Source organism: Dendrobates tinctorius, unplaced genomic scaffold, assembly GCF_039654945.1.
Source record: "Dendrobates tinctorius isolate UK_male_01 unplaced genomic scaffold, ASM3965494v1 ptg000254l, whole genome shotgun sequence".
Taxonomy (NCBI): Eukaryota; Metazoa; Chordata; class Amphibia; order Anura; family Dendrobatidae; genus Dendrobates; species Dendrobates tinctorius.
The window spans coordinates 10,671,352-10,697,485 of NW_027361921.1; the positions used below are offsets into that span (position 1 = coordinate 10,671,352).

Consider the following 26,134-nt stretch of genomic DNA (forward strand, 5'->3'; position numbering starts at 1 on the left):
GTGCAGGGACGAGGAAGCCTTGTGCAGTGCCTGTGACAGATCGCTGATCTGTGATGTGACAGATCAGCGATCTGTCACATGACAGTTATGTCCCCCCTGGGACAATGTAATAAAGTAAAAAAAAAATGTAAAAATAATTTTTAAAAAATTGCTAAATTTAAAAAAAAAAATATTCTCTAATAAATTCATTTTTTGGAAATAAAAAAACAAAAGCGAAAGTACACATATTTGGTATCGCCGCGTCCGTAACGACCTGCCCTATAAAACTGTCCCATTAGTTAACCCCTTTAGCGAACCCCTTAAAAAATAAAAATAAAAAACGAAGCAAAAAATGATTTATCATACCGCCGAACAAAAAGTGCAATAACGCGCGGTCAAAAAGACGCATATAAATATCCATGGTACCGCTGAAAACGTCATCTTGTCTCGCAAAAAACGAGCCGCCATACAGCATCATCAGCAAAAAAGTTATAGCTCGCAGAATAAAGCGATTCAAAAATAATTATTTTTTATATAAAATTGTTTTCATTGCATAAAAGCGCCAAAACATAAAGAAAACCTAAATGAGGTATCGCTGTAACCGTACTGACCCGAAGAATAAAAGCGCTTTATCAATTTTACCGCAAGCGGAACGGTGTAAACGCACCCCCCAAAAGAAATTCATGAAACGCTGGTTTTTGTTCATTTTGCGTCCCAAAAATCGGAATAAAAAGCAATCAAAAGATGTCACGTGTCCGATAATGAAACCAATAAAAACGTCAACTCGTCCTGCAAAAAATAAGACCTCACATGACTCGGTGGGTCAAAATATGGAAAAATAATAGCTCTCAATATGTGGTGATGCAAAAAATATTTTTACAATAAAAAGCGTCTTTTAGCGTGTGAAAGCTGCCAAATATAAAAACCGCCATAAATAGTAAATCAAACCCCCTGTTATCACCCCCTTAGTTAGGGAAAAATAATAAAATTAAAAGAAAATGTATTTATTTCCATTTTCCCGTTAGGGCTAGGGTTAGGGCTGAGATTAGGGTTAGGGGTGTGTTGGGGTTAGGGTTGGAGTTATAATTGGGGGGTTTCCACTGTTTGGGCACATCAGGTGCTCTCCAAATGCAACATGGCGTCTGATCTCAATTCCAGCCAATTCTGCGTTGAAAAAGTCAAATGGTGCTCCTTCCCTTCCAAGCTCTGCCATGCGCCCAAACAGTGTTTTACCCCCACATATAGGGTATCAGCCTACTCAGGACAAATTGCAAAACAACTTTTGGGGTCCAATTTCTCCTGTTACCCTTAGGAAAATAAAAAATTGTGGGCAAAAATATCATTTTTGTGGAAAAAAAAAAAAGATTTTTTTTATTTTCACGCCCGGGCGTTATAAACTTCTGTGACGCACTTGGAGGTTCAAAGTGCTCACCACACTTCTAGATAAGTTCCATGGGGGGTCTAGTTTCCAAAATGGGGTCATTTGTGGGGGGGTTTCCACTGTTTAGGTACATCAGGGGCTCTCCAAAGGCAACATGACACCCGCAGACCATTCCATCAAAGTCTGCATTCCAAAATGTCACTGCTTCCCTTCCGAGCCCCGACGTGTGCCCATACAGTAGTTTTCTCCCACATATGGGGTATCAGCGTACTCAGGACAAATTGGACGACAACTTTTGGGGTCCAATTTCTCCTGGTACCCTTGGGAAAATAAAAAAAATTTGTGACGAAGAGATCATGTTTGTGGAAAAAATACGATTTTATGTTCACGCCCGGGCATTATAAACTTCTGTGAAGCACTGGGGGGTTCAAAGTGCTCACCACACACCTAGATAAGTTGCTTAGGGGGTCTCGCTTCCAAAATGGTGTCATTTGTGGGGGGTTTCCAATGTTTTGGTACATCAGGGGTTTTCCAGTCGCGACATGGTGTCCGATCTCAATTCCAGCCAAAAAAGTCAAATTGCGCTGCTTCCCTTCTGAGCTCTGCCATGCTCCCAATTAGTCGTTTACACCCACATATGGGGTATCAGCGTACTCAGGACAAATTGCACAATAACTTTTAGGGTCCTGTTACCCTTGGGAAAATAAAAATTGGGGGTGAAAAGATCATTTTTGTGGAAAAAATGATTTTTTAATTGTACCGCTGTACTTTATAAACTTCTGTGAAGCCCTTGTGGGTTCAAAGTTCTCACCACATATCTAGATAAGTTCCTTGGGGGGGTCTAGTTTCCAAAATGGGGTCACTTGTGGGGGGTTTCCACTGTTTAGGTACATCAGGGGCTCTCCAAACGTCACATGGCGTCCGATCTGAATTCCAGCCAATTTTGCATTGAAAAAGTCAAACGGCGCTCCTTCCATTCTGAGCTCTGCCATGCGCTGAAACAGTGGTCCCCCCACATATCCGGTATCGGCGTACTCAGGACAAACTGCACAATTACTTTTGCGTCCAATTTCTCCTGTTACCCTTGGTAAAATAAAAAAAATTGAACCTGAAGTATTTAAAAAAAGTTAAATGTTCATTTTTTTTTTTTTTTTTTTAAATATTCAAAAAAATTCCTGTGACGCACCTGAAGGGGTTAATAAACTTCTTGAAAGTGGTTTTGAGCACCTTAAGGGGTGCAGTTTTTAGAATGGTGTCACTTTTGGTTATTTTCTATAATATAGACCCCTCAAAGTGGCTTTAAATGTGATGTGGTCCGTAAAAATAAAATGGTGTTGTAAAAATGAGAAATCGCTGGTCAACTTTTAACCCTTAACTTCCTAACAAAAAAAATTTTGGTTCCAAAATTGTGCTGATGTAAAGTAAACATGTGGGAAATGTTGTTTATTAAGTTTTTTGTGTGCCGTATCTCTGTGATTTAACCCCTTCATGACCCAGCCTATTTTGACCTTAATGACCTGGCCATTTTTTGCAATTCTGACCAGTGTCCCTTTATGAGGTAATAACTCAGGAATGCTTCAACGGATCCTAGCGATTCTGAGATTGTTTTTTCGTGACATATTGGGCTTCATGTTAGTGGTAAATGTAGGTCAATAATTTTTGCGTTTTTTTGTGAAAAAATCAGAAATTTGGTAAAAATTTAGAAAATTTCGCAATTTTCAAATTTTGAATTATTATTCTGTTAAACCAGAGAGTTATGTGACACAAAGTGGTTACTAAATAACATTTCCCACATGTCTACTTTACATCAGCACAATTTTGGAAACAATTTTTTTTTATTTTGTTCGGAAGTTATAAGGGTTAAAAGTTGACCAGCGATTTTTCATTTTTAGAACAAAATTTACATAACCAATTTTTAGTGACCACCTCACATTTGAAGTCACTTTGAGGGGTCTATATGGGAGAAAATACCCAAAAGTGACACCTTCCTAAATACTGCACCCCTCAAGCTACTCAAAACTATATTCAAGAAGATTATTAACCCTTCAGGTGTTTCGCAGGAACTAAAGCAACGTGGAAAGAAAAAATGGACATTTTAATTTTTACAACAAAAATTTTCTTTTAGCATCAATTTTTTCATTTTCACATGGGCAACAGGATAAAATGGATCCTAAAATTTGTTGGGAAATTTCTCCTGAGTACAACGATACCTCATATGTGGTCATAAACCACTGTTTGGGTGCATGGCAGGGCTCAGAACGGAAGGAGCGCCATTTGACTTTTTGAATGGAAAACATGCTGGAATATTTAGCGGTTGCCATGTCGCGTTTGGAGAGCCCCTGTGTGCCTAAACTTTGGAGCTCCCCCATAAGTGACCCCATTTTGGAAACTAGACCCCCCAAGGAACTTATCTACATGCATAGTGATCACTTTGAACCCCCAGGTGCTTCACAAATTGATCGGTAAAAAAAAAGTACTTTTTATTCACAAAAATTTTCTTTTAGCCTCAGTTTTTTCATTTTCACATGGGCAACAGGATAAAATGGATCCTAAAATTTGTTGGGCAATTTCTCCTGAGTGCACAGATACCTCATATGTGGTCATAAACCACTGTTTGGGCGCACGGCAGGGTCCGTAAGTGAAGGAGAGCTATTTGACTTTTTGAATGGAAAATTAGCTCCAATCGTTATCGGACACCATGTCGCGTTTGGAGAGCCCCTGTGTGCCTAAACAGTGAAACCCCCCCCCCACAAGTGACACACATTTTGGAAACTAGACCCCTTATGGAACTTATCTAGATGTGTAGTGAGCTCTTTGAACCCCCAGGTGCTTCACAGAAGTTTATAATGCAGAGCAGTGAAAAGAAAAAATATTTTTTTTTTCCTCAAAAATGATTTTTTAGCACGCTATTTTTCATTTTCACTAGGGTAGCAGGAGAAATTGGACCACAAAAGTTGTTGTGCAATGTGTTCTGAGTACACCGATGCCCCATATGTGGGTGGGAACCGCTGTTTGGGCGCACGGCAGGGCTCAGAAAGGAAGGAGAACCATTTGACTTTTTGAAATGAAAATTAGCTCTAATTGTTAGCGGACACCATGTCGTGTTTGGAGAGCCCCTGTGTGCCTAAACATTGGAGCTCCCCCACAAGTGACACCATTTTGGAATCTAGACCCCCTAAGGAACTTATCTAGATGCATAGTGAGCACTTTGAACCCCCAAGTGCTTCACAAAAGTTTATAACGCAGTGCGCATTTTTTTTTCCTCAAAAAATTATTTTTTAGTGCGCAATTTTTTATTTTCACAAGGGTACCAGGAGAAACTGGACCCCAAAAGTTGTTGTCCAGTTTGTCCTGAGTACGCTGGTACCCCATATGTGGGGGGAACCACTGTTTGGGCACACGTCGGGGCTCGGAAGAGAAGTAGTGACATTTTGAAATGCTGACTTTGATGGAATGGTCTGCGGGCATCATGTTACATTTGCAGAGCCCCTGATGTACCTAAACTGTGGAAACTCCCCACAAATGACCCCATTTTGGAAACTAGACCCCCCAAGGAACTTATCTAGATGTGTGGTGAGCACTTTGAACCCCCAATTGCTTCACAGAAGTTTATAACGCAAAGCTGTGAAAAAAAAATCATTTTTTCCTCAAAAAAATGATTATTTTAGCTCGCAAATTTTTATTTTCACAAGGGTAGCAGGAGAAATTGGACCCCAAAAGTTATTGTCCAGTTTGTCCTGAGTACGCTGGTACCCCATATGTGGGGGGGAACCATTGTTTGGGTGCACGTAAGGGCTGAGAATGGAAGTAGTGACGTTTTGAAATGCAGACTTTGATGGAAAGATCTGCGGTCGTCGTTACATTTGCAGATCCCCTGATGTGCCTAAACAGTAGAAACCCCCACAAGTGACCCCATTTTGGAAACTAGACCTTCCAAGGAACTTATCTAGATGCATAGTCAGCACTTTGAACCCCCAAGTGCTTCACAGACGTTTATAACGCAGAGGTGTGAAAATAAAAAAATCATTTTTTTTTCCAAAAAAAAAATTTTTTAGCCCCCAATTTTTTATATTCCCAAGTGTAACAGGAGAAATTAGACCACCAAAGTTGTTGTGCAATTTTTCCTGAGTACGATGAGACCCCATATGTTGGGGTAAACCACTGTTTGGGCACACGTCGGGGCTTGGAAAGGAGGGAGCACCGTTTGACTTTTTGAACGCAAAATTGGCTGGTATCAATGGTTGCACCATGTCGCGTTTGGAGACCCCCTTATGTGCCTAAACTGTGGAAACCCCACAATACTAACTCCAACCCTAACCCCAACGCATCCCTAACCCTAATCCCAACCATAGCCCTAACCCCAACACACCCCTAACCCTAGTTCCAACCGTAACCCTAGTTCCAACCGTAACCCTAGTTCCAACCGTAACCCTAGTTCCAACCGTAACCCTAGTTCCAACCGTAACCCTAGTTCCAACCGTAACCCTCTTTCCAACCGTAACCCTCTTTCCAACCGTAACCCTCTTTCCAACCGTAACCCTCTTTCCAACCCTAACCCTCTTTCCAACCCTAACCCTCTTTCCAACCCTAACCCTCTTTCCAACCCTAACCCTCTTTCCAACCCTAACCCTCTTTCCAACCCTAACCCTCTTTCCAACCCTAACCCTCTTTCCAACCCTAACCCTCTTTCCAACCCTAACCCTCTTTCCAACCCTAACCCTCTTTCCAACCCTAACCCTCTTTCCAACCCTAACCCTCTTTCCAACCCTAACCCTCTTTCCAACCCTAACCCTCTTTCCAACCCTAACTCTAACCCTCTTTTCAACCCTAACGCCTGTTTCACACTTCCGTTTTTTCAAATCCGTCAAAATCCGTTGTTTTCCGTAAAAAAACGGATCCGCCATTTTTTGCAGGATCCGTTTTTTTTGTCCGAGAGACTTCCATTACGGTTACCGCGGATCCGTCAAAAAAAACAGATCCGTTTTTTTAAAAACGGATCCGTTGGCATCCGTTTCCGTCAAAAAACGGAAACTGATCCGTTTGGCGGACACAAAAACGGAAGTGTGAAACAGGCCTTACTCTAACCCTCTTTTCAACCCTAACTCTAACCCTCTTTTCAACCCTAACTCTAACCCTCTTTTCAACCCTAACTCTAACCCTCTTTTCAACCCTAACTCTAACCCTCTTTTCAACCCTAACTCTAACCCTCTTTTCAACCCTAACTCTAACCCTCTTTTCAACCCTAACTCTAACCCTCTTTTCAACCCTAACTCTAACCCTCTTTTCAACCCTAACTCTAACCCTCTTTTCAACCCTAACTCTAACCCTCTTTTCAACCCTAACTCTAACCCTCTTTTCAACCCTAACTCTAACCCTCTTTTCAACCCTAACTCTAACCCTCTTTTCAACCCTAACTCTAACCCTCTTTTCAACCCTAACTCTAACCCTCTTTTCAACCCTAACTCTAACCCTCTTTTCAACCCTAACTCTAACCCACTTTTCAACCCTAACTCTAACCCTCTTTTCAACCCTAACTCTAACCCTCTTTTCAACCCTAACTCTAACCCTCTTTTCAACCCTAACTCTAACCCTCTTTTCAACCCTAACTCTAACCCTCTTTTCAACCCTAACTCTAACCCTCTTTTCAACCCTAACTCTAACCCTCTTTTCAACCCTAACTCTAACCCTCTTTTCAACCCTAACTCTAACCCTCTTTTCAACCCTAACTCTAACCCTCTTTTCAACCCTAACTCTAACCCTCTTTTCAACCCTAACTCTAACCCTCTTTTCAACCCTAACTCTAACCCTCTTTTCAACCCTAACTCTAACCCTCTTTTCAACCCTAACTCTAACCCTCTTTTCAACCCTAACTCTAACCCTCTTTTCAACCCTAACTCTAACCCTCTTTTCAACCCTAACTCTAACCCTCTTTTCAACCCTAACTCTAACCCTCTTTTCAACCCTAACTCTAACCCTCTTTTCAACCCTAACTCTAACCCTCTTTTCAACCCTAACTCTAACCCTCTTTTCAACCCTAACTCTAACCCTCTTTTCAACCCTAACTCTAACCCTCTTTTCAACCCTAACTCTAACCCTCTTTTCAACCCTAACTCTAACCCTCTTTTCAACCCTAACTCTAACCCTCTTTTCAACCCTAACTCTAACCCTCTTTTCAACCCTAACTCTAACCCTCTTTTCAACCCTAACTCTAACCCTCTTTTCAACCCTAACTCTAACCCTCTTTTCAACCCTAACTCTAACCCTCTTTTCAACCCTAACCCTAATGGAAAAATAAAAATAATTTCTTTAATTAGTTGATCCTGCCTATGGGGGTGATAAACGGGGGGTTTATTTACTTTTCATTCTATTTTGATCACTGTGAGAGTTTATCACAGTGATCAAAATGAATGAAGGGAACCTGCAGCCGGCGGGCGCACTGCGCATGCGCCCGCCATTTTCCAAGATGGCGGCGCCCATGAAGCAGGACCGCGGGGCACCGGGAGGCGGAGAGGGACATCGGAGGCACTGGGCGGGGTGAGGGGGGGTCGGAAGGTGGGGGGAGCCCAGAGAAGGGGGAGGGGAGCTGATGATGACGGCGGCGGCACATTGCCGCCGTCAGTCGGTATCGGGGGCCGATCAGCCCCGTGAGTCGATGGGGGGGGTCGGATCACGGTCTCCAGCCATGTCCGATGCTACAGCAGCGTCGGACATGGCTGGATTGTAATATTTCATCAATTTTCATTGATGAAATATTACTATCGCTCTGATTGGCTGTTTCACTTTTAACAGCCCATCAGAGTGATCGTAGCCACGTGGGGGCGCAGCCATGCCCCCTGTGGTGAAGAACAAAGCCCCCTGTATCTGCGGGTTGGGTAACCTTTCCGTGACCTAGGTCACCCGACCCACAGGGGGGCTTTAAAGTCATGACGCCACATAGACGTCATGGGTCGTTTTGGCACGACTTTTCATGACGCCTATGTGGCGTCAAAGGTCGTGAAGGGGTTAAGGGCATAAAAATTCAAAGTTGGAAAATTGCGACATTTTAAAACATTTTCACCAAATTTCCTTTTTTTTCCCCACAAATAAACGCAAGTTATATGAATGAAATTTTACCACTAACATGAAGTACAATATGTCACGAGAAAACAAAGTCAGAACCACCGGGATCCATGGAAGCGTTCCAGAGTTATTACCTCATAAAGGGACAGTGGTCAGAATTGTAAAAATTGGCCCGGGAGTTAACGTGCAAACCACCCTTGGTAGTGAAGGGGTTAAAGGAATCAAAATTGTAGAGGAGAAAATCCTGCACCGCTGCAACACCTGAGCCCAAATATCCACTACATGTGATTTACCTCCTCAAATACACTGCCCTTACTGATTCACGGGTGCTAACCCATATAAACAATTACATAAATCCATATACTGAAGAGAAAAAAGGGTGGCACTCACCACTTCTAAAATCCAATCTTTATTGTGACAAATTAAGCTTAATGGAGCTTTTTGTGGATTTGCTGCACTGCTAGACATGACACAGATTCATTCGTTCATAAAAGAATAGCAGATTTATTCATAGGCTCAACACGTTTCGAAGTTAAAAACACTTCTTCCTCAGGGGATGATATATCTGAATATTCCTGCGGTCACTGGTTTGACCTGTGGATGTGCGGCAGCTGACTGACAATTCCTTGCGCCTTACCTCTCCTACATCAGGTGAGTGGAATTATAATATTGTCTGTACCCTATCAGATAAGACCCTATTTGCGCTTTCTCGATTCCTACAGTGTGAACTTGTGACAAATTAAAACATCTTCAGCAGGGGGGTAGCACGGGAAGAAAAAGTAGGACAACTGCTGTTTCGCGCTCCCTTGCGCTTCTACAGGTCCTGTTCAGACACGTTTGGTATCTATGAACTCGTAATGACCTGGAGAATCATAATGGCAGGTCAGTTTTAGCATTTTGTGAACCTAGCAAAAAAGCCAAATAAAAAACCAAGCGTGGGATTGCACTTTTTTGCAATTTCTCCTTACTTGGAATTTTTTTTCCCATTTTCGAGTACACGACATGCTAAAACCAATGATGTCTTTCAAAAGTACAACTTTTCCCACAAAAAAATATTCCCTCACATGGCCATATTGACGGAAAAATAAAAAAGTTATGGCTCTGGAAAGAAGGGGAGCGAAAAACAAATGTGTTTGATTTTTATTTTTGTTTTATTTTGAATGGGGCGACAGGGGGGTGATTTGAACTTTTACATAATTTTTTTGTTGTATTTTTAAACACTTTTTTTTTTTTTTTTTTTTTTACTCTTGCAGTGCTTCAATAGTCTCCATAGGAGGCTAGAAGCTGGCACAACTCGATCGTCTCAGCTACAGAGGCAATGAGCAGATCGCCTCCATGTAGCTGAATGACTGACTTGTTATGAGCGCCGACCACTGGTTGGCGCTCACAGCAATCAGACATTGAGAACCGTAGAGGTCTCCAGGAGAACTCGAGTTGTCATGCCGAAACACCGGTGACCCGCCATCAGGTGACGCGGGTCACCATTGTGCGTATTTCCGGCCAGATGGCCGGAAGTGCCATTTAAATGCAGTTTTCAGCGTTTGACAGCAGCATTTAACAAGTTAATAACCGCCGGTGGATCGCGATTGCACATGCGGCTAGGGTGGGCACATGTCAGCTGTTCAAAACATGGCGTAATACATCAGCTGTCGGTAAGGGGTTAACCCTTTAGGTGCTTTACAAGAATTAATGGGGTTAATCTTTGTGAAGGTCGTATGAATCAAGCCGCATACGAGGTTATCATGGAAAATTAGTTGGATTCCTTCTGCTCAGGCAATGTTCCCTAACTCTGAAGAGTGTTTTTTCCAGCAGGACAATGCGCCATGCCACACAGCTAGGTCAATCAATGTGTGGATGAAGGATCACCACATCAAATCCCTGTCATATGGCCAGCCCAATCTCCAGACCTGAACCCCATTGAAAACCTCTGGAATGTAATCAAGAGGAAGTGGATAGTCACAAGCCATCAAAGAAGAACTGCTTAAATTTTTGTACCAGGAGTGGCATAAGGTCTCTCAAAAGCAGTGTGAAAGACTGGTGGAAAGCATGCCAAGACGCATGGAAGCTGTGATTAAAAATCATGGTTATTCCTCAAAATATTGATTTCTGAACTCTTCCTGAGTTAAAACATTAGAATTGTTGTTTCTAAATGATTATGAACTTGTTTTCTTAGCATTATTTGAGGTCTGCAAGCACTGCATGTTTTTGTTCTTTTGACCACTTCTCATTTTCTGAAAATAAATACAAAATTTAGTGCTTGGAAAATCTAAGACTATTTATCAGTAGTTTATAGAATTAAAGAGCAATTTACATTTTACTCAAAAATATTCCTATAAAGAGAAATATCAGACAAACTGAAAATTTTGCAGTGTTCTCTTAATTTTTGCCAGAGCTGTGTATTTATATATATATATTTTTAGGTTTTGGCGCTTTTACACAATATAAACTATTTTATAGAAAAAATAATTAATTTTGCATTGCTTTATTCTGAGAGCTATAACTTTATTTTTCTGCTGTAGGTGGCAGGAGCTATATGGGGGCTTGTTTTTTTGCAGGACAAGATAACATTTTGAACAGTGCCATTTTTATTTACATTTGTCTTTTTTTATCACATTTTATTGCATTTTTTGTTCAACTGTATGATAAAGCATTATTTTCCAGGACGTCCCTCCTGACAGCACCATTAAGGTTGTCCTCCTCCTCACAGGGACAGGAAAGCATACAAGAGGTTAAAAGGTCCCTCCCCACCCCAATTTTCTGTGATTCTCCTGTCCCTGCATGGAGGAACACACAAGAGGAAGTTCTGCTTTTCAGAGGATGGGCCCAGGGGGATCGTGCGGCTCGTCCAATCTTTCCCCCTGTCAAGCAGCCCGGGGCTGACCCTTCCCTGGGCAGGAGTCCCTCAGCCGCAGAGACCAGCGAGAGGACAAGGCTCCTAGGTAGAGCCGCTTCCTCCCACTGGGAGGCTCTCTGCTCCGACGCCGGCAAGCCACCGCTACTACCGGAAATTGCGCGGTGGAGAAGGCCGTTGTACTTCCGGTGACGTAAGAGTGGGATTCTAGGTCAAAAGGTCGGCTGCGTTCCAGGGTATAACACGGAATTCGATGAGACAGGTGGCAATGCCTTCCCTGAATCTCGCGGGGCACAGAGCAAGCAGCAGCGTAATGGAGGATCCAGGCAAGACTGAGCAGGACGGGGTAAGTGCGCAGTCCGCTGCCTATGATTACGGCCCCTGACTGTTCCCTCTTTTGCGCTGCGCAGGAGAAGGGATCCCTAACTAGGCCCCTGCCTATACCCAAATGATCTGGTTAAGCCATTGCAAAGTCCAGGAGATGTCCCATATGTCATGTAAAGCTGCTTGACACGTTTGGCAAGACCCTCTGTGACACATGCACTGCCAAGATTATGAGGGAAGAACAGCCATCCCTTCCGTCCGAGAGGAGGTCCCTGTTTTAGGAAGAGGTCCAGGCTTCTATTTCCACCCTTTCTCCTCCACATTCCCCAGCCCAGGGCCATGTGCAAAGAGGTCTAGGTGGGAGATAGAGCTGAGCTCAGATGAGGAATCCTATTCCCTGGAGTCAGGCCAGTAGAAAGAGGGTGAAGTATTAACAGAAAGTCAGGAATGAGGCAGAAGATTTCTGTTTGCGTCCAACAATATGGATGAGCTAGTGCAAGCTGTCAGGGATACAATGTAGGTGGAGGAGGTTCCAAAGCCACAGTCCAGACAGGACATAATGTTTGGGGGCCTCAGAGCGCAAAAGCAGCGAGTGTTCCCAGTAAATGATCATATTCATGCCATGGTTTTGGAGGAGTGGGAAGATGCTGAGAGGCACCTAATGGTATCTTGGGACTTTAAGAAACCATTTGATCCGGAGGACATTAAGATTTGGGACGAAATTCCCAAGATTGAAGTGCCTGTGTTGCCAAAAGGACATCCATCCCCTTTGAGGACACGTCCAGCTTAAAAGATCCTATGGACAGAAAGGCAGATGACTTCCTAGCTCGTTTCAGGAGGTTATCAGCAGCTTTGATTAAAACAAACATAGCCGCTACTTCAGTTGCCAGGTCTATGTTTTTGTGGATGGGGCAACTGGAGGAGAATCTATCCAATAAAACCCAGAGGGAAGATATCTTAGCTTCTCTTTCCCTGACAGTCAGCTACGGCCTTTTTGGCAGACATGTCTGCTGAATCTGTAAGATTCGCTGCCAGAAATGGCTCACTGTCCAATGCGGCCCTTAGAGCTATCTGGTTAAAAACCTGGTCGGGGGGCGGTGCCTCTAAAAATAAGCTTTGCTCCATTCCTTTTTCTGGGTTGAGAGTATTTGGTCCTGCATTGGACGAAATTCTTGAGAAGGCCTCTGATAAAAATAAAGGGTTCCTGGAAGATGGGGTTAGAAGTAACCAGCCCTTTCTTAAGCTGGGCCCCTCCCTGAGACAGGCAGAGTAGACGAGTCAGGGGAAGTCCAGTAGGGATTCCTACAGCAGTACCCAGAGCAGGGGGGGGAAGAATAGTTCTCTGTTTGGGTCAGGCTCAAGATCCAGAAAACAATGACGCCGTTTTGATCAGGGGGCGTCTCAGGCGTTTTGTGGCAAACTGGTCACAGATCACCCAGAATCAGTGGGGCATAAGGACCATAACAGAGGGATATGCTTTAGAGTTTGCTTTTCCTCCCCCCCAAGAGTCATCACACCCCTTACTGTACCGCCAGATTCCCCTATGTGGGCAGACTTAAAAGAGCTAATCAACCCGTCATAATCCCAGTTCCCCAGGCAGAAATGGGCGAGGGTCACTACTACTAGCCGTCAGGAGAATCTCGCACTATAATAAACTTAAAGCCCCTAAACCTCTGGGTCAGGTACAAGAGATTCAGGATGGCTTCCATAAAATCTACAGTCCGCCTAATAGGGAGATGCTCTAATGTGCACTCTCAACCTGAAATGTGCCTACTACCAGGTTCCTGTCCACCCAGCATCCCAAAGATACCTGAGGTTTGTGGTAAGGTTGCTGAATCAGACCATCCAGTTTCAGTGCCTTCCATTTGGCCTGGAATCAGCCCCCCTCCCGAGTTTTTACCAAGCTGGTCTCGGAAGTGGTAGTCTTTCTTAGAAGCCAGAGGATCATTATTATACCATACCTGAAAGATTTCCTCCTGGTGGCAGGTTAGGCGGAAGAACTCTGATGGCACAGAGAAGAGACCATATCCACTATGGAGTTTCTCGGTTGGATCATAAACAGACACAAAAATCAGATTTAGCACCAGAGTGGAGAAAAATTTTCTTAGGGTTGGTGTTGTACTCCAGTCGCAGAACATCCTTCGTACCAGTAGAGAAACCTAAATCTGTGCGGAGCAGAATGAGAGCGCTCGTAAAGAGTCACATTTCCATCAGGTCTGCAATGAGAGTCTCTGGCCTCATGACGGCTTGTATCCCCTGTGCTCGTTGGGCACAGTTTCACTCAAGAGCCCTGCGGAGAGAGGTCCTGTCAACCTTGGTTCGTCGTCAGTCTTCTCTCGACAGAGAAATATCCTTATCCCCGGCAGAAAGGAGATCACTACTTTGTTGGATTCAGCCAGGAAACCTGAAGGTGGGCATTCTGTGCATTGCATCTCCATGTGTGGTGATTACCACGAACACCAGCAAGTGGGGATGAGGAGTGCACCTGGAGGGAAGGATTCTCCAGGGAGAATGCCCAGCGGACATACGGTCCAGGTCTTCCTATTACAGGGAATGCTGTGCTGGGTGGGAATCCCTAAAATGAAATTGAGCACTGTGAAAGGACCAGCACATCAAGATTCTGTCGGACAATGTGACTGTGTCCTTCCTGAATCACCCGGGGGTCCCAGACATCGACTGCTTCAGGCTCTGGCAAAAGAGGTTTTGTTTTTTTTTTCCTGGGCAGAGAAGACAGTCCTGTCAATAACAGCAGTTCATCTTGAGGGGTCTCAAAATTTCATGGCGGACTACTTGAGCAGACGGAAGGTCTGGCAACAGAATGGGAGCTGAATGAGGAGGTGATCCAATACTTGTCATCTCTGAGGCAGGCCTCAGCTAGATCTGTTTGCGACCAGGAAAAATGCAAAGACAGACAGATTTTACTTGCTGAACCCATCGGACAATCCAGAAGCCGTCGATGCGTTAAGTCAGAGATGGGGTCCCTCTCCTACACTTTTCCTCCGATAGCGCTCATTCCAGCTGTCCTCAGGAAGATACAGGAGGATCAGGCGAAGGTAATTCTGATCGCCCCATACTGGCCAAAAAGAAGCTTGCTTCCACTGCTGAGAACTATGACATTAGAAGACCTGGTTCTGCTTCCTCGGAGAGAAGATATCATCCATCCGGGTCCAGTCTTTTATGAGGATCAGGAAAGGCTCATCTTCCAGCTTGGATCCTGAGCGTGACATTCTGAGAGCTCGGGGGCTGCTGGACCAGGTCATAACCACAATCCAGGCCAGCAGAAAGCCAGTTACTTCCTCGATGTATTATAAAATCTGGAAGAAGTTCTGTTTTGGAGGGTGGCAGGTCTGAATGATTGCGGGAGAACCCGATATCCCAAGCGTCTTGGATTTCCTTTAGGCAGGTGTTAATAAAGGGCTTAGACTCAGTACCTTAAAAGTCCAGGTATCGGTGTTAAGCAATTATTTGACTACTCTCTGGCCCCTCCCCCATGCGTAATAAGGTTCGTCAGCGCAATCTAGCGCCTGCGCCCCACAATCATGCGGTCAGCTCCCCCTTGGGATCTTAATTTGGTCCTTAGGTCCCTATGCTCGAATCCTTATGTCCCTGGGGAAAAGATGTCCATTTCACACCGGACTGTAAAAACAGCATTTTTGGTAGCCGTTACTACAGCAAAACGAGTGGGGGAGATTCGGGCCTTATCTATTCGTACCCATATCTTCGAATTTGGGATGACTGTATTATCCTAAAATTAGACTCCACTTTTGTACCTAAAGTAGCTTTTTGCTAGAATCTAAACCAAAAAATTGTTTTACCCTCGTTCTGCGAAAATTCTTCAAATGAGAAGGAGCGGGCCCTGCTCGCGTTTGATGTCAGACAGGCTGTCATCGAGTAAATAGAAGCCACTCGTAATTGGAGGCAGGACCATAACTTGTCCATCTTGTTTGGGGAATAGAATAGAGGGAAGAACGCCTAAGGCCACCATCGCAAGATGGATTACTTCAGTATTTTCCCTGGGCTATCATTCAGAAGGCATCAGCCCCCCCCCCCCCGAGGGCTTAAGAACCCACTCGACTAGAGCGGTTCCATCTTCCTGGGCCGAGAGGGCGGGGCATCAGTCGACCGAATTTGTAAGGCCGCAACCTGGGCCAGGCTTGATACGTTTTGCAGACATTACAAATTAGATGTGTTGTCTAGCCAGCAAACTGCTTTTGCGAGATAGGTTCTCCAGGCAGTAATCCCACCCTGAGGAGGTACTTTGGTATTCTCCATTTTGCTTTCAGGAGGGAAGTCCTGGAAAATAGGTATTAGACCTACCGGTACGGTAATTGTTTCCAGGAGTCCATCCTGACAGCACAGTTAGTTCCCTCCTTGATTATGATATGTCCTAATATGATATTGTTTAATAAATTTGTTAATTTGCATTATCCATGGTGTGGTACTTGTTAAAACACTGGGGGGAATTGGAGTGGGAGGGGCCTTTTAACCTCTTGTGTGCTTTCCTGTCCCTGTAAGGAGGAATGGGACGACCTCCATGGTGCTGTCCGGATGGACTCCTGGAAACATAATTACTGGTAGGTCTAATACCTATTTTTCCTTGTTTTTTTTTGGTTTTTTTTTACGGTGTTCACCGAAGGTGTTAACTAGTTGGACCATCAGCACAATGCAATTGCATTAGCACACAGGCAGCTCCCACCCTGTGCAAACTCCTTGATGTTGCTGTAACTATTGACAGTGGCATCAGAGGGGTTAAACGCCCGTGAGTGGGCGTTGCTGTAGGGTGTCACCTCTCACACAGAGCTGAGACCCGCACCCGATCACTGCGGCTCTCTGTGAGGCCACGTGAATAACGTGCCGTATACTTCTCTGCGGGAATGCAGCTCTTTCAGAGCAGTGTATGTACCCCGCATGTCGAGAAGGGGTTAACACAAAAATCAGTAATTTATTAAATGCTTTTTATGTCTGTGGGCGTCACACAGACGGCACACTCTTACGCACTGTTTATTTTGGACGGGGCCACTCTTTCAGGCTTGCATATGAAAGGAGGCCTAACATGTATTTTGAGGTTCTGCAGCAGCTCGTGTGTCTGTTATGAGTTCTGCTTAGCTGAGATGTGAATATGAGGTTCTGCAGCAGCTGCAGTGTATCATAAGGTTCTTATGTAGATGTACACACTCCCACACACATTTACACTCTTGCACAAACACATGACAATACACTTTTCACTTCACAGTATTCCTATGTCAGAGAAAATGTGGGGACATGTGAAGCTCTATCACCACTATGGATGTGGTGTGGAGTGCAATGATTGTGTTGCTTTCCACAGATGAGAGGACATAGGATCACTCCTCTGTCACTTCCAGTCCTGACATAGGTCGGTGCTGGGGCAGATACAGCCATTGCGTGTGCAGAGGGCAGTGCTGGACACGGAGTCTGTGAGGGAACGATAATAAATCACAGGGAGCTGTCAAATTTGGTAAAGCCAATGGTAAACAAAGTGGGTGCAGAGAAAGAAGTGAAAATCAGGAGGAATGAAAGGCAGAAACAAAAAACAGTAGATAGGTGTGGGGTATATTACATTGCAGCATAGATTAGCTTAAAAAAATTGGATTTCAGGTTCGGACAACCTCTTAAACCTCTTTACCCTGATGGTGGTTTGCAGGTTAATGACCAGGCCAAGTTTTACAATTCTCACCACTGTCACTTTGAGGTAATAGCTCTGTAACGCTTCAACGGATCCTGGTGATTCTTATCGCGTTTTTTCGTGACATATTGTACTTCATGATAGTGGTAAAATTTCTTAGGTATGACTTGTGTTTAAGTGCGAAAAAAATGGAAAATTGAGGAAAATTTCGTAATTTTCCAACTTTTAATTTCATGCCCTTAATCACAGGGATATGGCACACAGAATAGTTAATAAATAACATTTCCCACATGTCTACTTTACATTAGCACAATTTTGGAACTAACTTTTTTTTTTTTTTTAGGAAGTTACCATACAACTATAGGATTAGTAATGGATTGGTGTGATTACTAAGCCGTGGGCTTCATGTCACCTGACATTACAAAGGTGACATCAACCCCACAAATATGAACCCCCCACTTGCCACCGCTACAGGGCAAGTGGGAAGAGCCGGGCAAAGCGCCAGAATTGGCGCATCTAATAGATGTGCCTTTTATGGGCAGCTACGGGCTGCAATTTTTAGGCTTGAATTGGCCAATATCCATGGCCCCTTAACAGCCTGAGAATACCAGCCCCCAGCTGTCTACTTTAGTAAAGTTGGTTGTCAAAAATGGGGGGACCCCACCCCTTTTTTAAAAATTGTTTACATAATTTAAAAAAACTGTGGGGACCCCTTTATTCTTGATAACTAGCCTTGCTGATGATGATATCTAAGGGTTGCACCCCCAGCTGTGAGCTTTATCTGGCTGGTTAGCAAAATTACAGCCAAACCCATGCCTTTTTTTAATTTATTTACAGCGCAGAAGCTGCTAATGTATACTCTCATCCACTACTCATGCTCTTGCTGTTATTAGCGGCTGCAGGTGTCAGATGATGGGATCAGTAGTTCCATCAGCTGACACCAGTGACCGGAGGTAAGCTTTATAAATCCGATCACAGCTGAGCGCTCCTGCTGTCTTTTGACAGCGTGGGAAACGCGGCTCTCTGACTGGCGGGGATCATTTCCCCGCCAATCAGAAGCTGTGTTTGCCCCGCTGCCATGCACATGACAGCATGACAAAGACCCGGTGTTCGGGCAGCCGAACCCGAACAGTAACACGGACTTCCTGGTGAAGTCCGTGTTCGGTGTCCGTGCCCGAACAGTAGGTGTTTGGTACGGACGCCGAACTTTACTGTTTGGGTTCGTCCATCTCGAGTCATGTCTTTTTTGGAAGTTAATTATCTCTACAATGTTAACTATCTATTTTTACAGGACATGTTTTGGTATGGCAGATACATCGATGACCCCCTCCTCATTTGGAGAGGCGATGTATTTGCCATACCAACCTTTGTCCAATACATGTACAATAACCAATTCAATCTTTCATTATCTTGATTCAATTGATGTTTTCATTAATATTTGTTTATGTGCACCCTTTATATGCATTATGTGGTGTTTTAATCCAATCATGACACTGACCTTATGTGTTTTGATTGGTCGATGGCTATTTCAATTACTCTATTCAGCACATGTACAGCTTTCTTAAAGAACGCAACGGATGTTGGAAACGTGTAGCTGTGTCTGATCGAACCTATTTTTTAATTCAATAAAATCTTGCAAGTTTGGAAGCTGGATCATCTCCTTTTCTCTGTTTTCACACATGGTCCCTTGCAGTTCTGTGATTCCAAGGAAACCTAAAGCCGGAGTGAGCTGGTTTACCTTTACCTCTATCTCTATTCATAATGGTATCAGAAAGGCATTAGATTGGCTCCAAAATTATTCTGCAGCAAGACAATGACCCAAATTATTCAGTCAATGTCCTTAAAACCTATTTTCACATAAAAAAGTGCAATTAGTCCTGTAAGTGATATGGCCCCTACAGAGCCCTGTCCTCAACAAACTCAAGTCTGTTTGGGATTAGATGAAGAAACATTGGGATTTGCGCAAACATGCATTCATAGAAGATCTGTGGATATCCTCCCAGATGTTTGGAACAGCCTCCTTGCTTGTTCCCTCCCCAACTGTGTGCTAATGTTGCTAGGAAAATTGATGCTGTTTTGAAGAAAAAGAGCAGACGCAAGAAATATTGATTTTTGATTTGATTTTTCTTTTGTTTATTCACTTTTTCCTCAATTAAGAAAATGCCAATAATTAACATTTCGATATTTTTTTTTTTTTTTTTTAAACATGGTTACTTTGCAGAACTTTTACTTGACATACCTTCATTTATGGCACAGTACTTACTGTATGTGCCATATATTTTGCGGTCATAATTGAAAGGTTTTATTGCACCTTTAGATATTTCACCATCATGATCCTCATTGTTTCAAATTGTTACTTGAATAAACCAAAATGCATGGCATTAAAATCATAATGTTGAGAGATTACCAGAGGCTGCTTCTTCTTTGCTACTATTACAGATATGTAGTAGGTGAATAATTTATTTTGCAGAAATGAGCAACACTCATATTACTTTCAGAGGCTGAGCCTCACACTACAGTTCTCTGAAATTTGGCATGCTTACAAAAATCCAGACCCTGCAGTCCCCACACGGCCTCCCTGTGTCCAGAAAGAGACCCCCATAGCCTATGCATATAGAGGGGACAGAGGGCGGCAGGCAACAGACTGGAGGGCATGGTGCAACTTTTGGGCCTCTGTTTCCAGGCCCTTGGCTATATCGGTCCACGGACTGGACAGGATTGGCCAGAGGGCCAGATGTGACCCACGGGCTGCACTTTGCCCAGGTCTGACTTAGCATAATATACCTGTTCAAATTTAAAACGTGTTTTTCTTGCTTTTTATTTTCTGCCTTGTTTTATGTGTATTTTTTTTGTTCTGTTTTTTCAGGCTAGAGATGAACAAGTGAAGCAAATGCTTAAAGTAATATCTAGAGAGATCTGTGAACTTGACATAAGTGATTGCTACTGGCTGACCTTCCCTACCATGGATATTGTATCGAGCTGTAGGAAACTTGTTAAACTGAATATGTCTGGATGTTCAATAACTTCTCTGAGGTTGTCTAAAATTCTTACAAATCTTCATTTTTTGTGTTCATTGTCTATTGACATCCATGCAGGTTTTGACTCTGGACAGCTGAGTAGTGAGTGTAGAACTACTCTCGGGCAGTTGAGAGAATTAAAACAGACTCTGTTTGTTCCATCTTATGGTGTTGTGCCCTGTTGCACTAGACTTGAAAAGTTACTTCTCTACTTTGAAGTCTTGGATAGAACTCGTGAAGGAACGGTAATGTCTGGTCAACTCATGGTAGGAGAAAGTAATGTGCCACATTACCAACACCTTAGGTTGTTTTATGCTCGTCTTGCACCTGGATATATAAATGAAGAGGTTGCTCGATTGTATCTAGCAGTTCTTAGTGATCGTACTCCGAAAAATCTTAGATCTTTTCTAATATCTGTTCCTGGAAGCTTAACAGAAAGCAGAGCTACCAAAAATCTCTTTGAATCCATGGCAAAAAATGAAACGTTGGAGGCCTTCCAGTTACCAAAATCCTGGCTTAATGGATCTTCATTACTCCAGCATATGAAGTTTATTTGTCCTTCATATTTGAGTTTTAGCCGCTGCATGATTTCTGGTGAACAGCTTACTCAATCAATCTTAAATGGTAGAAGAGACTGCAAAAGCCTTGTCAGTTTGAATTTGAGGGGATGCACATTATGCCTTAGTTCAAATTTAACTTTCAGAAAACCAGAAGATGAAATTGATTGTTCAGTTTTAGAAGGATTAATATCTGCTTGCCCAAATCTTGTACATTTGAACTTGTCATCAGCACACCACCACAGTTCAGATACATCTGGAGTACATCTTTGTGACATTCTTTCCCAGCTTAAGAAACTACGATCGATCTCTTTGCCAGTGTGTGCTATAACAGATACTAGAACCAAAGCTCTTTATCAAACTCCAGGACAGTCTATTCCCAGCACTTCTGCTTATACCTTTAGCAAAAAGGTGCGTATTGGAGTACCCTCTTTTCCAAAGATGTCTGAAGAGCAAGATACATTTAAATTACAGTCTGCATTCTGGAAACTTCTCAAGGAAATACCAGTTTTGCAAAACTTAGAACTGATTGGCTCTAATTTTTATTCAGTTATGCCTCGAAATGATCCTGCAATACGAAATACTTACCCACCATGTAAACGTTCCCACACTGTGCGTGATGAAGATATCGCTGCAATCAGTCAACTTAATTTTTTGCAAAGCCTTACCCTAGCACAGCTACCAGGAATACTTACAGGCTCTTGCCTTGTGAGCATAGGTAGGAGCTGTCAGCAGTTGCGTACCTTATCACTGGCAAATTTTGGTATGATGGGCAAAATGATGTTCATGTCGTCACTGTGTGAGATGTTGACACACTGCAAATATTTAAAAGATCTGAGGTAAGCAATAATATTTTCTGTGGTATTCTGTAATTGTTTATTCTTATTGCTCCTATAGAGTCAACATATTCTGAAACTCTGTACAGAGATTTTAATCCTCTCAGCCTCAAGCCCGATTTCACCTTCCTGACCAGGCCAGGTTTTTCAAATCTTCCCAGCATTGATTTATGAGGTAACAACTCTGGAACTCTTCAATGGATCCTAGTGATTCTCAGAATGTTTGTTTTTTTTCAGGACATGCTGTACTTCAGGTTAGTAGTAAATTTTGGTCAATGTCGTTTGCGTTTACTTATAAAAATATTGAACATTTGACAAAGTTTGAAAATTTCACAATTTTCAAGTTTTGAAATTTTATGGCCTTATAACAGATAGTCATACCACACAAGATAGTTAATAAATAACATTTAGAACATGTATACTTTATATCAGCATCATGTTTAACCATTTTTTGTAATGAAATTATAAGGATTTAGGCTGTGTGCACACGTAGCGATTTTTAAGCGTTTTTGCCGCGATTTTCGGCGCGAAAACGCTTAAAAATCGTGTACAGAACGCACCCCATGCATTCCTATGGCATTCCGCACATGCTGTGCTAATGCTGCGCTTTTTTCCGCGGCGGAATCGCATCGCGGAAAAAATCACAGCATGCTCATTCTTTGTGCGGAATCGCAAAGAATTGCCGGGATTCCGCACCCATAGGAATGCATGAGAATCGCTTACTTCCCGCATGTGGCTATGCCCACCATGCGGGAAGTTAAGCGTCTCATGTGCGGTTGGTACCCACGGTGTGGAGGAGAGGAGACTGTCCTCCAGGCCCTGGGTACCATACCCCTGTAAAAAAAGAATAAAAAGTAAAAAATCGGGGTATATTTACCTTCCGGCGTCCCGCGATGCATTCCCGGCCTAAGCGTTCCCAGTAATGCCTTGCGGCAAGGTCCTGTGATGACGTAGTCTCGCGTGACTCTAGCGGTCTCGCGAGATCGCTATAGCAACGCGAGACTACCTCATCACAGGTCTCGCAAGGCATTACTGGGAACGCTGAGGCCCGGGAATGCATCGCGGGACGCCGGAAGGTAAATATACACCAATTTTTTATTTTTTTTTAGCATTTTAACATCCTATCTTTTACTATTGATGCCGCATAGGCGGCCTCAATAGTAAAAACCTGGTCACACTTGTCAAACACTATGTTTGATGAGTGTGACCAACCTGTCAATCACTTTCCAAGCGATGCTTCAAATCGCTTGGAAAGTGCTTGAATATCGCGGCAAAATCACGATCATAATCGCGGTGAAATCGCGCGGAAAAAAACGCGCGATTTCTGGGAAGGAGTCCGCTTTTTAGTAAGCGTTTTAAAACGCTACGTGTGCACATAGCCTTAAAGTATATCAGCAATTTTACATTTTTCAACAAAATTTTGAAAACCATTTTTTTTTAGAGAATCACATCAGATTTGAAGTGACTTTGATGGGAGTATATGAAAGACAATACCCAAGTGACACAGTTTTAAAAGTTCACCCCTCAAAGTGCTCAAATCCAAGTTTATTAACCCTTTAGGTGCTTCACAAGAATTAAAGCAACGTGGAAACAAAAATGAAAATTTAATTTTTTTTCCCAAAAATATTCTTTTAAACCCAAATTTTGCATTTTCACAAGGATAACAGGAGAAAATAGACCTTACAATTTGTTGTGCAATTTCTCCGATATGTGGTGAAAAACTACGGTTTGGGCACTGTTTCTTCAACATATTTATTAACGATCTGGTAGAAAATTTACACAACAAAAATATCGATATTTGCTAATGATACAAAACTATGTAAAGAAGTCAATACAAAAGAAGATAGTATTCGGCTACAGATGATTCTGGATAAGTTGGAAACTTGGGCCGAAAGGTGGCAGATGCGTTTTAAATATGATAAATGTAAGGTTATACACATGGGAAAAAGGAATCAATATCACCATTACACACTGAACGGGAAGCCACTGGGTAAATCTGGTATAAAGAAGGACTTGGGGATCCTAGTTAATGATAAACTTACCTGGAGCTGCCAGTGCCAGGCAGCGGCATTCCAAGGCAAACCGGAGCATGGGGTCCATTAAAACAGGTCTGGATACACATAAGAGCATTATACTGCCTCTGTACAAATTCCTTGTTAGACCGCACATGGAGTACTGTGTACAGTTTTGGGCACTGGTGCTCAGGAAGGTTATAACGAAACAAGAGCGAATACAAAGGAGGGCAACAAAATTAATAAAGGGCATGGACGAACTACAATACCCAGAGAGATTAGCAAAATTAGGATTATTTAGTCTAGAAAAAAGATGACTGAGGGGCGATCTAATAACCATGTATAAGTATATAAGGGGACAATACAAATATCTCTGAGGATCTGTTTATACCAAGGAATGTGACGGTCACAAGGGGGCATTCTCTGCGTCTGGAGGAGAGAAGATTTTTCCACCAACATAGAACTGGATTTTTTACTTGTTAGGGCAGTGAGAATCTCGAATTCCTTGCCTGAGGAGGTGGTGATGGTGAACTCAGTCGAGGTGTTGAAGAGCGGCCTTGATGTATTCCTGGAGCATAACAATATTGTATCTTAGATTTTATTAGGTTCTTTAGAAGAGGGTAGATCTGGGGATTTATTCTGACTGAATATAGGCCGAACTGGATGGACAAATGTCTTTTTTCGGCCATGCGCTAACTATGTTACATATGACAAGTTCGGAATGAAAAGAGCGCCATTCAACTTTTGGAGCCCTAAATTGGCTGAAGTAGATAGTGGGCACCATGTTGTGTTTGCAGAGCCCCTGATGTACCTAAGCCATTGTTCCTCAACTCCAGTCATCAAGGCCCACCAGCAGGTCATGTTTTCAGGATTTCCTTAGTATTGCCCAGGTAATAATTGCATCACCTGCACAGGCAATGATTCCATCACCTGTGCAATACAAAGAAAATCCTGAAAGCATGACCTGTTGTTGGGCCTTGAGGACTGGAGTTGGGGAACACTGGCCTAAGCAATAAAAACCCCCGACAATTGATCCCATTTTGTAAACTACATCCCTCAAGCAATTTATCTAGATGTTTGGTGAGCACCATGAATCTGCAGGTGCTTCACAGAATTTTATAACAATGAACCATGAAAATTTAACCCCTTTCTGACATTGGACTTAATAATTCATCCATGTGTCCATGGCCTATCTGACCAGGGATGGATTAATACGTCCTCAAAATCGCTGTGGGCAGGGGTGATCGCTGCCGAATGTCAGCTGATTGACAGCTGACACCTAGCACTATAAATGTCAGGAACGGACATGCACCACTCCCTGTCCCTTTAATCCCTGAAATGCTGCAATCGAACGTGATCGCAGCATACATGCAGCCAGCAGATGGCTGACAGTTTGTACAGTATAGGGATGCTGCTACATCCCCATGCTGTAGAAGTGATCAGCCTGCAAAAAATGAAAGTCCCATAGTGGGAGAAAGTAAAAAAAAAAGATTTTTTTAAAAATAATATATATGAAAAAAGTCAAAAGATATTGTATCCATAAATATATGTATGGAAAAACAATAAAAGTACACATTTGGTATTGCCGCATCTGCGATGACCCGACCTATAAAACTGTCCCACTAGTTAACCCTTTTAGTGAACACCATAAAAATAGATAATAAAACAAGTAAAAACAATGCTTTATCATACCTCCGAACAAAAAGTAGAATAAAACTCAATAAAAAAGACGAATATAAATAAACATGGTACCGCTGAAAACGTTATCTTGTCCCGCAAAAAAACAAGCTGCCATACAGTCCATTCAGCGGAAAAATATAAAAGATATAGCTCTCATAATAAAGCAATGCAAAAATTTTTCTATAAAATGGTTTGTGTAAAAGCGCCAAAACGTAAAAAAAGATATAAATGAGGTATCGCTGTCATCATACTGACCTGAAGAATAAAACTGCCTTATCAATTTTACTACACACTGAACGGCATAAACCTCCCCTCCAAAAAAAACATCCTGAATTGCTGGTTTTTGTTCATTCTGCCTTCCAAAATTCGGAAAATATAGCAATCAAAAAATGTCGTGCCCTAAAATGCTACCAATATAAATGTCAACTTGTCATGAAAAAACAAGCCCTCACATAAATCTGTGGGTCAAAATATGGAAAAATATGGGGATGTAAAAACTAATTTTTGCTATAAAAAGCATCTTTTAATGTGTGACAGCAGCCAAACATAAAAACCCGATATTAATCTGGTATTACTGCAACCGACCCAAAGAGTAAAGTCACTTAATCACTTATACTGCATGAGGAACGACGTAAAAAATAAATAAAACCAATGCTTCACATACTGTGGATTTTCCTCCCATAGATTGCAGTAAGGCTCAGCTCACATTTATCCTGCACACTGCGCTGAGTGCTTGCACTGGGGTTTCCGTGTAAATCTCTGAAATACGCGATTCAGACGAAACCTCTGGTGGA

General features: G+C 42.8%; 1 protein-coding gene across 5 annotated transcripts in view; it reads left to right on the plus strand.

Annotated features, from left to right (window-relative positions):
* Positions 1-26,134, plus strand: part of FBXL18 (F-box and leucine rich repeat protein 18) — a 172,498-nt gene that overhangs the window by 52,203 nt on the left and 94,161 nt on the right. For all 5 annotated transcript variants that reach the window (XM_073558149.1, XM_073558150.1, XM_073558151.1 and 2 more), the window contains one exon: positions 20,105-21,651. In XM_073558149.1, the coding sequence (XP_073414250.1) occupies positions 20,105-21,651 (1,547 nt within the window). The remainder of the gene's footprint in view (positions 1-20,104; positions 21,652-26,134) is intronic.